This window comes from Temnothorax americanus, unplaced genomic scaffold, assembly GCF_048541705.1.
Source record: "Temnothorax americanus isolate GAGA-0224 unplaced genomic scaffold, ASM4854170v1 Scaffold11, whole genome shotgun sequence".
Classification (NCBI taxonomy): domain Eukaryota; kingdom Metazoa; phylum Arthropoda; class Insecta; order Hymenoptera; family Formicidae; genus Temnothorax; species Temnothorax americanus.
This window is the reverse complement of record NW_027509242.1, coordinates 1809841-1823065: the sequence shown is the minus strand read 5'-3', so window position 1 is coordinate 1823065 and position 13225 is coordinate 1809841. Positions and strand designations below refer to the sequence as shown.

Sequence of the window (13225 nt, the reverse complement as noted above, 5' to 3'; positions counted from 1 at the left end):
TAAAGATTGTTTAACTGTGTATGTGTGTGTGTGTGTGTGTGTGTATGCCCGCTCGTTTAATTCTAATTTTAAACAAACGCAAACACAAAGGAATTGTTCAAAATAAGGTATTAGATGTAAGAAGCAGGATATAACTTTTTTTCAATCTGGTGAAAGTATTTTGAAAACTAAAACTATATGTATAAATTAAATAAATCTATCGCCTGGATTTATATTTTCTATAAAATTCCGAATTTGTTACCAACTTTTTTACGGATACTCGACTGAATAGAAATAAGATAAATATTTTATTGAGGGATTTATTGCATAACATTATGTTGTGTGTAGTTAAGTTACATATACGTGTAGTTACATACGGAGTTTACGTTGGAGATAACGATTGCTTAACAAAGCGCATTAAGGATATCTCTCATTAAGCAAAGTCACATGATAAGGCCGACGCGTGGCGCCGGTCTTAATCTAGACCCGCGCATGCGTGTGCGTATATATACGTATGTTTACTATACATACGTGTGTATAATACATTAGAATGTGAGCGGAATATAAGCTTACAAGGAGCAGCGGCTTAAGATACTATGTCATAGCACATTCATGCACGCTACACCACTTGCAAATTTCATGAAGGTATAAACATCCCGCACAAAATGTCCCAAACGTTTTTCTTTTAATTATACGATTACCCTGCAAGCGTAATGATGCGTGAACGCGGTGGCGTTATTTTTGAACGGCATGTCTTAATTTTAAAAAGCTATTTAAAAAGACGCTATATTTGTCACGCTTCGATCGGCACCGGCATGTATACGTGTGGATTACGCCACATTACGGCGTATCGAGCGACGTATCGACGATATATGTTACCGAAACCGGATACGAGCGCGCGTACGCATCTTCGTCAACGAGCGAGTATATGCATGGTGTGCAATATGCGTGCACCGACGACCGCCCATAAAAGCGCGTGTAATAAAGGGAGTTAACGCACTATCGACATATGCCAGACTTGGCGCGAGAGGAACGTTACATTCAAACATTTTTTTACAGATTTAAAAAAACGAAATGAATTCTATTTTCAATAAAATTCCATTCCTGTTTTTACATATCTCGTAATAAAACGTTTGAAGAACTGGAATACGACTGCATAAAATATGCAGAATACGCACGCACACATAAACGTGTCAGAGTACACAGAGCATAGTCAAATTATAAATAGAACTCTGTTGCGAATTCTGACGCGAGAGAATTGTAGGTCACCTAAGGTGCGCCTTAAATAACGGAACATCTCTGAGAAAAGTCTGGAGCAATGGTAAACAGAAAATTGTACGACATATACAAATGCGCCTTGCGGTTTAATATAATTGTCGGTTTCGCTTGATAAGGATGAGAGAACGAAGCCACGAGAGTTTCAGCTTTTCGCAGTAGGTACTGCGGTTCGTGGCAGTTAGCATGATTGCGAAAAGTCACAACGTTTCAGATTATTCCAGCATCAACAAGAATCAGATGTCGTACCTAAAAGTGCCTTGATCAAAATTGATTTTTTTCCGGACATTTTCTGCATGCTTATTCATTTCGGGACATTTCTGTATGCATTTCGTATATCACGTGAGCGAGAGATATACAGACGTGTATGTAAGGTACAAGGTGTCACGGCTTTGAGTTACACACGGAAGTATTGTTATTATTACACACTTCGACTAAACATAGGGAAGCAACCTGACACAATCTTGTTACGGACATACAAGACTCCTATTACTAGAAATATTTCTATTTTTAAGCCCTCTTTAGCCAGTACACGGAAAAATAATGACGCAAACTCTATTGTTAAGCTCGAAATTAGATTGCTAAAGCTCGCGGCCTTAAAATTTTCCTCCTCTAAAGGCTGTGCTTCTATGAATGATATTTTCTCTTACAACGAACACCACCGCCGATCGATCCCATCGACGGGGACACTGACTTCTTCGGTTCACGTACGCGTCTTCCGCGGGGCGAACGAGGTCACCGCGAGTGTAAGTCCGAACGGAACGCGCCGCGTTAGCGAAAATAGAGCGATCCGAAGCCCCGGTCGCGGTGGTACACGAAAGGTGTAACGACGAGCGGTGGTCGAGGAGAGTGCGTTGAACTTTCTACGTCGATGGAAATATGACAAAAGCCGTGACTCATGGATGAGCTGTCGGCGCACGTTCGTCCGTTCCATCCGTCCGTCCGTCCGTTTATTCGTTCGCCGTGAGTCGCGCCAGTGAAGTGGATAAAAGCAACTCGTATACCGCGCGATTACTTGCCACCTCTCTCCATATCCCCCGGAAAATATGCGCCGAAAGGCAAGATCGATGAGAAATGATAAGAAGCTTGTTCCTCCTCGTCGCGACGGCGAAAGTGACATATACATGTAGCAGCGCGTAATAGTATACAGAAGTCTTTACGATGCGATTTACGGCGGAATTTCCGCGATACCACAAATTGGGAAAATTATATATATTATTTTTTTGTAAGTACATCTAGAATCTGAATCGCTTTGATTATCTTATTTACCTCCCAGAATGTTTGAAGGAATCTTATGTCGAAATAAAGAATGCCCAGGAAAATTTTAAAAGTAATTTGATGAGGTAACATTTTTCCATCGTGCTTGATTTTCAAACAACAGAGAGGTAAATCGAGATTTTTATTACTTGAAACATCATATCGAAAAATTTAATTAAAGATCCATTTCAAAAGTTTTCCATTTTTTATATTAAATGTTTAATATTAATTATCTTTACAGTTTAATTTTTAAAACGTTATAACATTCTCGAGAAATTAAATCATGTTTATAATCATTTAATTGCTATTCAGAAATTTTATTTCTGAAACTCTTTCTCTTTATCAGATATAGATATTTCTATAATTTATTTATAAAAAGTTATTTGTGCCTTCTCTCACAACTCCACAATTCTTTTTGGTATCTATTTAGACATGCGCAATCTACGCGTGTACCAGCGAGTGTATATGCAAATAATGATTCTATAATGTACGCATATGAGAATTAGAAAAAAAAACCGTGATTGTCGGACTATGCAATTAGGTAAGAGAAATCTAGAAGAATCTAATAAAACGCTTACAATTGCATCATATACGTAATACAAACAGAAAGTAGACAGAAACGCAAGAAATTGTTAGAAACCGAAATAATTGTGATTTTTCGTAGTTGTGTTTATCAGCTTCCCTTCCACCTTGTCGAGAATCGAAATCTCGTTATCGCGAACGTGTCATTTACGGTCGTATTATTTAATCCCGCGGACGCGTTGCATTGGAAAAAGCGGAGATTATGCACGCGGACAAGCCAAGTGTTACGAGGACAAATTTCTACACTTCGCGGAGAGCGTTTCCGCGCTCGGATCGCTTCGCGAGAAATATCGGGTGGCGCGAAAGTCCATTCCGCGGAATTTCGCATTCTTAAACGGCTGACGAACGTGCCTTTGTCTTTACGCGAAGATCGATTGTTTTCAGCTCGGCGGCGGCTCTCTTCTGGGAAGAACAATTTTTACTCTCGACTAATCATCCCTAATCGTCTTTCCTTACGGGAATTGTTCGTGAAATATTTCCATATAGAAAACAAACCTGATAACGACTCGATAAGCCTAGAAATATGTCTTCCGTTTAAAAAATAATATAATTCTATTTTTGAGAACGCGTATATAGTTTCTTTTATAAACTGAAGCCGCTCCACGCGATCGTAGAAAGATTGTAAATTACGACTTATGAATATCCAACGACGTTATAATTGGACGCGGAAATAATAGCATTCGCAAAATTCAAAAAGCTAAATTATGTACGTGATTTTGCATATTAAATTCAACCGGCTAAAAAGAAACTCGCTACTTGCGGTTAACTTTTTAACATAATTTAATAGCCCCCAAGATATAAGCGCGCATCTTTCGTGGCCAGGCGTTTATCATCGGCGGAATTAAAGTGCCATGGCGCACTTTAAAATTGCGTTCGCCGCCGTGGAATTATACGCGAGATCTAATTACGCGCTCAGCTGGACGAGGCGTTTCGTGCTCGTAGAACGAATATTAAGTGTTACCGAGACCGAACGTCACGAATGGTATCGCGCCGCGTACCGCCGCAACTCGCGCGATTATTTTTCGGAGTAAACGCGTTAAATTAGAGTTTTCCCGGCATATATCCCGCGCGTATATCATCGTTCCCTGCTTGCCACCGTAAACCGATGTTTCGCGCGCGACGACGACTCGTTTATACTCGAGAGAGACTCCGTAAACAAGACGCCAGTCAAAATCGATCTCGCGAATTAAATGACCTCAAGTCGATTTGAGGTATCTCAATGGAATGTCGGACAAACAAATATTTTACAAACAAAACGAGACAAATCGATCCTTCAATTGGTTCTAAGTACAGAGCTACCACCTCGTAATTGAAATAATGTTGGCGTGTCAACTGCGTTATCTGGACGCACATGTGCATATCGCCTCGGGCGGTGCGAATTCAGAGGTCACGGGCGCTTATCTAAATTTATTCACGTTGCTTTGTTTACCGAAGTTTCTCTCTTGAAATGCGGATACGTGGTCCACTGCGACTATATCACCGATAACCGAGCGCGATAAGCGATCAGATACGATGGTAGGCACCACGGCATGCGTATAAAGATAAAAGACACAGGTGAGGGACACGTATGCATTCTCCTGAATTATTAAGCGTTAATGGACCGAGCCTCGGCAGGGGATTTACGCGTTTTACTTTTATTCATTTTTTTTTTACCTTTGCCTATGCGTACGAAACATCGAGTTGTCTTCGTTATTTCGATCACGTCGCGTGAATTGCAATTCGAATACTAGAATTAAATTCCACGCCTTTTGGGCAAATTCGTATTTCTTTTCTAAAATAATATATGTTAACGAGTGCAACAAGGAACTCCATCGTTGGATGCATTTGTGGTGATTCCAAAAATTGGACTCATAAGAATGAGACTTTAGTACAGTGTTCTCGTGTTCGCGGTGTTACTTTTTTCAAATGTAATTTCAGCTGATACGACACGTACCGTAGAAGTGTCGTATCGCGTTACAAGCTAATCTATCGATTTCTGCAAAATACTCCGCCCGCGTATGCATTATGGACAGCGGTCGCCTATTGTTGCGTCGCATAACATACTTGCGGGACAGAGAGTTTGCCATTCGCGCATTATGATGTATTTCTGTTATTGATTCTTTAACTGACAAGACTATGCCTTGCATTTCGGGAGCAGTGCATAATATCGCATAATTGCACGAAGCCTTTTTTAAACTTTTTGAAGATAATTTTCGATAAAAATATGAGGAAAGAATTTTATTTAAAAAAGTTCTATAGTTTTTTTTTTAATTAAATGATAAAATTGTGTTGTTATGATATGAGAGAGATGTTATCGATAATATATATATATCACATCTGCTGCAAGAGCTAAATAACCGTCAATTGTTAAGCAATCTGATGCAAACGGCTGCTATATAAACGAGCGAGGATGCAATAATAGACGTATGCGCCTTTCAACGCACACGATTGACACTTTTCTCAGCTACATTCGCGAAACATATTTTTCTGACTTCGTACTTATCTTATATAAAGCGACTTCTCATTCGTGACAAATTGCCTTTGTGTCTCTATATCAGTTACCATCTGCAAAAAAAATAGGACTTGCGTGCACGAGACAACGTTATTATAAGCGAAAAAGAAGGCGGGACGTTTGTTATGGAAATTATTGCCTTGATGTTCCGGGTGTTGAGTAATCGCTCGATAAGAATGAAGTATGTCAATAATGTAAATACGTGTCTTCGCACGTCGTTCGGACGTCCTTTCAAGGATCTCGCCGGAAAATTTTTACGAAATCGGAATTCTGAATTAGTTTCTCAGGAATTTACATTAATTTGTATCTAATTATAACCCCTGCAATTTAATTTAAGGAATTCCGCGACTAAAGAAAAAGAAAGGTAATTCTATAATATACAGGGTGTTCAAAAAAAGTGTTATATATTTTGACAGTAGGTAGTAGGTATTCATCAAAACAAGAAGAAACTGTCTAGTAAACATGGGTCGTGTCAAATACCTATTAAGTTATAGGCCAGTCTTTATCGTACACTAATAGGAGGTGCTCTCGACGCGACAATACCTAATCCAGACATTTAACGGGAAATGGATTGGCGGTCGAATAGTTTGACCTGCCCGATCCCCTGACCCCTTTAATCCCTTAGATTTTTGGCTATGCCGACATTTAAAGACCATGTTGTTTTCAACACTCATCGATGACGTACAAACAGGAATATGCAATCAGCAAAACCGAAAGCAACCAGGTGGACTAGTATCCGTGATTCTCTGAGACGTAGGGTCTGAAAGGATGTGTGGCAATGAATGGGAACTACACAATATATAGTATGCGATAAAGAAACTCCATATCTTAACAGGTATTTAATTTAGGACCTATGTTTACTGGACATTTTTTCTTGTGTTTTTGACGAATACTATCTGCTCTCAAAATATGTAACACTTTTGTTTAAACACCCCGTATATATCCATCCCGCAAGCCTGACAATGCAAATATTCCATTGCCTTTAATATTACTAACGATTTTTCTGACGTTATTATCGGTAATTCAAGAATTGCCGATTTGCGAAAGCGTTTAAACGCGAACTCGCGATGTCAACAACTGACAACAGCTTGACATTCCGTGGACGTTCCGATGACACACCACTGACACCGACGATTCCGACGACGTCGACAATAGCCGATGCCTCGACCGCTTCCGACTCCGACGACAGTCAGTCGCGAATGTCGCAAGACTCGCAATTCCCGCAATTCGAAGGCGCACGCGGCGAATAAAGGGGCACAACACCGAGCGACGATGCCCCCCTCCCCCTCGAGCAAGTTAGCAGACGATTTCGCAATCGCGAGATCGAGGTGCGTCAACGGTATGCGGAGAGTGATCCAGAGATAACCCTGCGAGTTATCACTCACGAATTCGCCGTATTGTTATCCCCAGCGACGAAAGGGTTACAAAACTGTCGCGTGCGAAAATTCCTTTTCTCCTCTCGCTCCTTGGCGTCGGAGCGAATCTACGACAGCTGGGTAGCGATCTTAACGAGAGGGAACGATAAAAAGATGTATCGTATAGCGCGGTCCCTTTTTAATAAGCGGACCGAACAACGTGTTCCAGCGACAAAGTAATTACGGCGTCGCGTGACGCTCGTAATTTCAGTGGAAAAACAACCTATTAAATCGAAGGGCTCGCGGCAACCAACAGCGTGATAAGCGACACGATATAATGCGCAGCGGAGGGTGGGAAGGCTCATAAACACAATGCTCGCTCATAATACGATATCTATAAGGTGTACGGTAATCTTGAACATTCGACGGGGGCCTCTCGCGTTTCTTCCTTCATTTATCTCGCGTTACGCTGATCGGAGTCTGCCAATTATTCCGCGGATACTCGTAGCGTTAACGTGTACGATCGCTCGGCGTCTTTATGGCCGTGAGCGAGCGAAAGAGCGCGACCTTATTCCGGAGACAAGCGTTCCCGATCCCGTTGCATCAGCGGATGCACATGAGGCAGCCATGAATGAGGACGAAGGGGTCGTCGGGATCACGCAGGGAGCGGCATTAAAAAAGGTCTAAGACCCAGACAACCGACCGGATTTTTTCTTTTCCTTTCTCTCGTCGCCCTCTCTCTCTCTCTCTCTCACACACACACACACACACACACACACACACTCTTCCTTCCTTCTTTTCTCGCCCTTTACCTGCTTTTACCCCCCTAACCATCTGCGAGAAGTCTTTTATCTGACCTCCCGCTTCGTTTCCTTTTCGGAGAGTAAAAGAAGATGTTTTGAAAATAAAAAGAAAAACGAAATGGTTTAGATATCGGCTGTTCTCTCGCTTATTCGCTCGCTCCGTAGCGCCGTCGCCGTATACGTTTCTCTTCCTCTCCTGCGAGCGCCGCCGCTCACGTCGTATCTCGCGCTCGCGCCTTCCCCGCCCGATCCGAAAAAGAATCCTCCGCGAGATACGCAACAGGTTATCGAAAGGCGCCCGTGTGCGCACTAGCCGCGGCGCATATGTAAGAAAATATGTAAATGACATTTGTATACGCGCCCGCGCGCGCATGTATATACACACACACTCAATACACTCCGACACACAGACATAGGCCACGCACGACACTCACCGTGCTCGGCGACCGCCAAGGATCCGGCCAGGAGAGCGCACAGGACGACGAGCAGCAGCGGGATCCGCGTCGGCCTTCCACGTTCGTTCGCACCGTCAAAGTAGCACCACCGTTTCTCCTCGCGCGCCATAATTGCGTCAACGTCGGCACGACGAAGGGGTTTCCACTCCGTCTTGTATTTCCGCTTCGCGTGGAAGGGCTTCGCGCGAAAGCTAAAACCCAAACGCGGGCGTCGCGAGTAGTCCCCCCTCGATATAGCGCGCTCGCCGACGAGGCGAGTCTTACGAAGCGGAGCGCGACGGAAAAGCGGCGAGCGAGTAAGCGCGCGCGCGCGCGCACGCTTGCGGCAGCGGAGGCGGCGGCGGAAGAACGTGGAAGAACGGAGCGAGGGACGCGCAAAGGCGCCGGGTGGCGAAGGGAAAACCGGATGGAGAGGAAAGACAGAGGGAATCGAAGGGTGACTCGCGAGAAAGAAAGGGAGCGAGAAGACGGGGGGGGGGGGAAGGGAGGCCGAGTGCGCCGCCGCGCGAACGAGCGAGCGGGTTCTCCTCTCGCGGGAAGCGGATGCTCCGGAAACGGTCTCGGTGCTCCGGAAAAAGCGCGTCTCCTTCGACCGCTCCGCGTAGCGTAGCTCCGCTTTTGCTCGCGCGGAAACTGTTGCGCGTCGCTCAAGAGAGAAAGAAAGAGAAAGAGAGAACGATTCCGCTAGCGGGTCGCGCGGCACACTGACGCGAGGACGGAGCGGCGCGGACGATCGAGCGAGTCTACTGGGCTCGCTCTTCAAACCGGTACCGTCGGACGGCGGCGGACCACGACGGCGACAGCACTCGCTTGCGACGCGAACGGCGTGCTCGCTCTCACTACTTCGCTATAGTCGCTCGCCGCGCTCGCCAGTCTCTCTCTCTCGCCGACTCTCGCCCACTCCGAAGCGGCCTCGAGAGTATCTATAGATTATCTTAGATGGTCTCACCTAGATGAAGCGCGCTTCGCACGCCGGATATCGCTCGCGCGAAATCCGCGCGAGGTGTCCCGACTCGCACCGTTGAACCGATGATCTTTATTGTACAGATGGTACAGAATAGTACGTCCTTCGGGGAATCGAAAAAGTGAAGAAATTAAAAGTAATTGAAGACTAATTAGTAAAATGGACGGCGAAGATGTAATAACCGTTTAAAAATGAAGAAGCGATATATCAATAATGGGTCAATTGCTAATGAGATGAGATGATTTTCTTCTCTCGAGCTTGGAGTATATTTATAAACGCGTGTAGGTCACTTGGATCCAGTTACTGTTAAATAAAAAATGACATTTCCTTGACGCTACCTCTTCTTGTCGACAAGGAAGACAACTATTGTATCGAAGTAAGATAACACTAGCTTCGTCACAAGAAGAGGATGTTTTGCTGCAATCGATTCTTTAAGGTAGGCGTCTCGCTACGTGCTAGTCATGTGACTGTATGTAGGTTTTTACGTTCAGAAATATATTTCAGGCAATTTTTGCTAAGGGAAAAATAATTTTATGACGTATGGTGTAAAATTTCACACGTGACAAAGTATATGTTACTTTTTCCAAATTATGTGATTTTTTTTCATTTGACTCCGTTTTGATCGGTTGATCGTGCGAGTCGTCGAGAAAGGTTACAAGTGAGAAAAATACTTTTCGATTGAATTTTGACACGTACCGAGAAAGGGTTTCAAAACGCATGACAGGGGTGTCAATCACTAGTATCCAATTTTAGCGTGATTAGCCAGCGGCGTTGCCAAGTCTTCCCAACCTCACCTCGACCAAAAAATGTCTGCTCGATTACCGCATTTTCACTAAAATAAACTAAAAAATTAGCAGCGAAATCTCCGGTAAACTATATATATTTTATGGTTGCATCGGATTCTTCGAAATCTAATGTACAAAAAGCAATGTTTTTTTTTCTCACTTCGTCTAATCGAAAAATGCGAAAATATGTGATTGAAACCGTGATAGAGCCTTCTTTTTCTGGCCGTCTGTATGAAGTAATGCAAACGTTGTGATTTTCGAGATCGATTTTCTAGAGTAATTAGTCGGTAAGGAGCCACAGAAAAAATCGACCGCAAAGCTGATCATATAATTTGATATAAAATCCGAAATCGAAAACTTTATCTAATACATGCCCCGACGAGACGACTACCTTAATTTCGTGTATTTTATCAAATTGTTATTCGATGACGTAAGCAACGCGCAGAGGCTATCGATTGAGACTTTCGATTGCGCGTTCGTCTGCGAATCGGTGTTCATAGAACGGAGAACTCGCGGAAGCGACTTCGAATAACGAAGGGAAGATCTCTTCGCGGGGCGAATCGAGGGGTGACACCGGAGATATCTTCGTGAAATCGCTCCGAGGATCCTCCAGATGCGAAGTGTCGATCAATTGATGCTGCCCGAGAATCACCTGGAAAATATTATTGCATTCAATTTTGCTCTGAAAAAAGGTCACGCGAATAGAATATAGCGCCCCAATGTGAGCGAGTAAAATTGATAAAATATTTGTGCATTTATCGTAAAATTACAGACTTACAGAATTGTACAATTGAAATGGGAAAGATCCTTTTCAACTTTCAAATAAAAATATAACGGAACTTAATTAGAATCTAATATTATTATGTAAAATTAAAACAAAAATTCAAGGTAAAATATCTTATTATTTTAGTGTATCGATATCAGAGTGTACCGATGGTATTACACGTCAACACTGTTGTTCCTATTAGAAATATCGGTTTGATTTATGCTTCCCAGGTAGCAGAGTGACGTATTAATTCTGTCTTAATGACGTTTTTAACGTCACTGCTACCTGGGTTTTTATCTTTTTCTTTTTTTAGTGCTAGAAAAGGATAAAAAATACGTCAAACCGAGAAAGTTAATCCACACTGATAGAAATGGGCGTAAATCTTCTATTGTACCGTGACGTTCGTGTTATCTGAAAACGTTCGATGACACCGCTCGGCGTCGGCGTCGCGCGGGAACGATAGGGCCGCGCGCACTTGTCGCCTCTGCCGATCTTTCTTCCGCAGCATGTACGATCTGTCGGTCGTGCGACGGATGCGGTCCACCTCGTCCAGCGCTTCCAGGGTCGGCGCCAGCCTGGCGTCGCGTATCCTCGCGAGCTCGTCCCTCTCCGAGATCTCATCCGCGCGCCTGACCGTTGCGGTCAGCTTCTTCTGGCGATCCTCGATCAGGAAGCCCCACGAACGGTGCCACTGCACCATGTGGGCGATCAGGTGTGCGTCCACGCTCAGCGGGGTGACGCCGGTCTGCTCCAGGTATCTGCTCAGCTCCGTCCACATCTGGCCGAGTTTCAGTCGTAGATACATGTCGATGCAGCACAGCGTTTTCTGGGGAAAAAAAAGGTTCAGATAACACACTGATTGTTTTAATATTATATAAAAGAAATTTAATATCACGCGCTATGTTCAAACATTCGACATTAGAAATTCGCGTATGCTATTTTATATTTCTATTAGTTTTGTTTATATATTATTACTGATGGTTTAGAAATAAAAAGTCTTACGTGATCTTTCGTTGGTAGTTTGTCGAGTAGAATCTTGTAATGCTCTCTGGCGGTTTTGTATTTGTCGCCGTCTCTCTCGATGATTTTCAAAATACTGAAGATTTTCGATCGCGCCGAACCGATCATGTCGATTATAGTGGGACTAACGTCTTCCGTAAGCTGCGAACGATAGGTGTCTGTCCACTGCTTAGTGCCCATCTGAGGAAATTCAGGATCTGAAATTGCAAACAAAAAGTTAATCACGACTACAAAATTACAGAAAAATTTTGTTTAACTTTTCTCTGTTAAATTTCTCCTCAATTTATACGTAAGTAATCGAGAAAATCTCTGAAAATATTTTTTTTCGTCTAGATTCTTTCAATAATTTTCATAAAATATTACAAAATTCCAGAAATACTAATTAAAGTATATTTTTCGTGAGGAAAAATCTCCGTACGGAGCTCGACATTCTGATTCGCGAGATGTGCACCTGCTATGGAATCGTCGGCGCGTCTCTTGATACCGATCCTGTCTTCCTCTTCTCGCCAGACAGTCGCGAGCAAGGATATCAAACCTGTCTTCTTATCGGCGCCTCTCCAGGTGCAGAGACACGGCCCGCAAAAGGTCCTGTCGCACATGTCGGTCAGCGCACCGAGATACAAACATCTCGCGGGATAGCTCACGATCTCGACAATATCCAGCATGGAGTACAGTCCGCCGTTTCTCAAGAAAATCTGGAGACTCCCAGAACACGGCACCACGCATTTCCAAATGTAAGCGCCTATCGCTAACAGAAGTCTGTCAACAAATAATAAGAAATCAATAATGTTTCTATATATTTCTTTTTTTTTTCAATATATAAAGTTTTTACATTTTAATATCCTCAATATTTATATAATTGTTGGTATTTTATATAACTTGTTAATTAGTTTAACAAGTTAGTTAATTGATATAAAAATCACTATAACGTAGAAGCAATATTTATGTAAAATTGTAAATCATATTTGCCACGGCGAACGTTACCGCTGATCCACTTGGAAGTCCTCGTCTTTTTTGTACAAGCACTTTGCGAAGATCTCTAAGACGAGCTCAATGCTTCGTTCTTCGCACAGCTGCTGAACAGACGTTTGTTTCTTCACGAGACCTTCTAGGGCGATCAGCAGCAACGTTAAGATTCGTTGCCTTCTCATCGTGAGCTTATTTAGACACACTATATTGCTGGTTAATTCTGAAAAATTCAAAGAAAACATATTTTATTAAAAATTCAAGAATTATTTAAAAAATTGTAACACTTTTTACATTTGGCATATCAGTATGACATATATTTTGTGTGATATCTTTTACTAATCAATAACGGGATCATTCCATGTTTTTGGAAATCCTTCAAAAGAAGAGCGTCGGCCTGCAGGATTATCGAACAGACGGTTCTCGTAAAAATCATCGCGAGATGCTCGTCGAATTCCACGTTCGAAATTCGCTCGTGCATCGCCAGTAATCTGTGAGTATTAAAATCTATTTTATTTAATTTCTCT

General features: G+C 42.9%; 2 protein-coding genes across 2 annotated transcripts in view; both read right to left on the bottom strand.

Annotated features, from left to right (window-relative positions):
- L(1)g0289 (plexin domain containing lethal (1) G0289) overlaps window positions 1–9040 on the bottom strand; it is a 32543-nt gene extending 23503 nt beyond the window's left edge. The window contains exon 1 of the mRNA XM_077424062.1: window positions 8177–9040. Coding sequence (XP_077280188.1) covers window positions 8177–8306 — 130 coding nt within the window. The 5' untranslated portion in view covers window positions 8307–9040. The remainder of the gene's footprint in view (window positions 1–8176) is intronic.
- Window positions 9041–11097: 2057 nt separating this feature from the next.
- LOC143908222 (cilia- and flagella-associated protein 69) lies at window positions 11098–13056 on the bottom strand. Its single transcript, XM_077425698.1, has 5 exons — window positions 13038–13056; window positions 12717–12921; window positions 12151–12491; window positions 11715–11929; window positions 11098–11538 (listed from the first exon to the last, which is right to left on the bottom strand). The coding sequence occupies exons 1-5, from the start codon at window positions 13054–13056 to the stop codon at window positions 11098–11100; spliced, it is 1221 nt and encodes a 406-aa protein (XP_077281824.1).
- Between the last annotated feature and the right edge of the window lie 169 nt (window positions 13057–13225).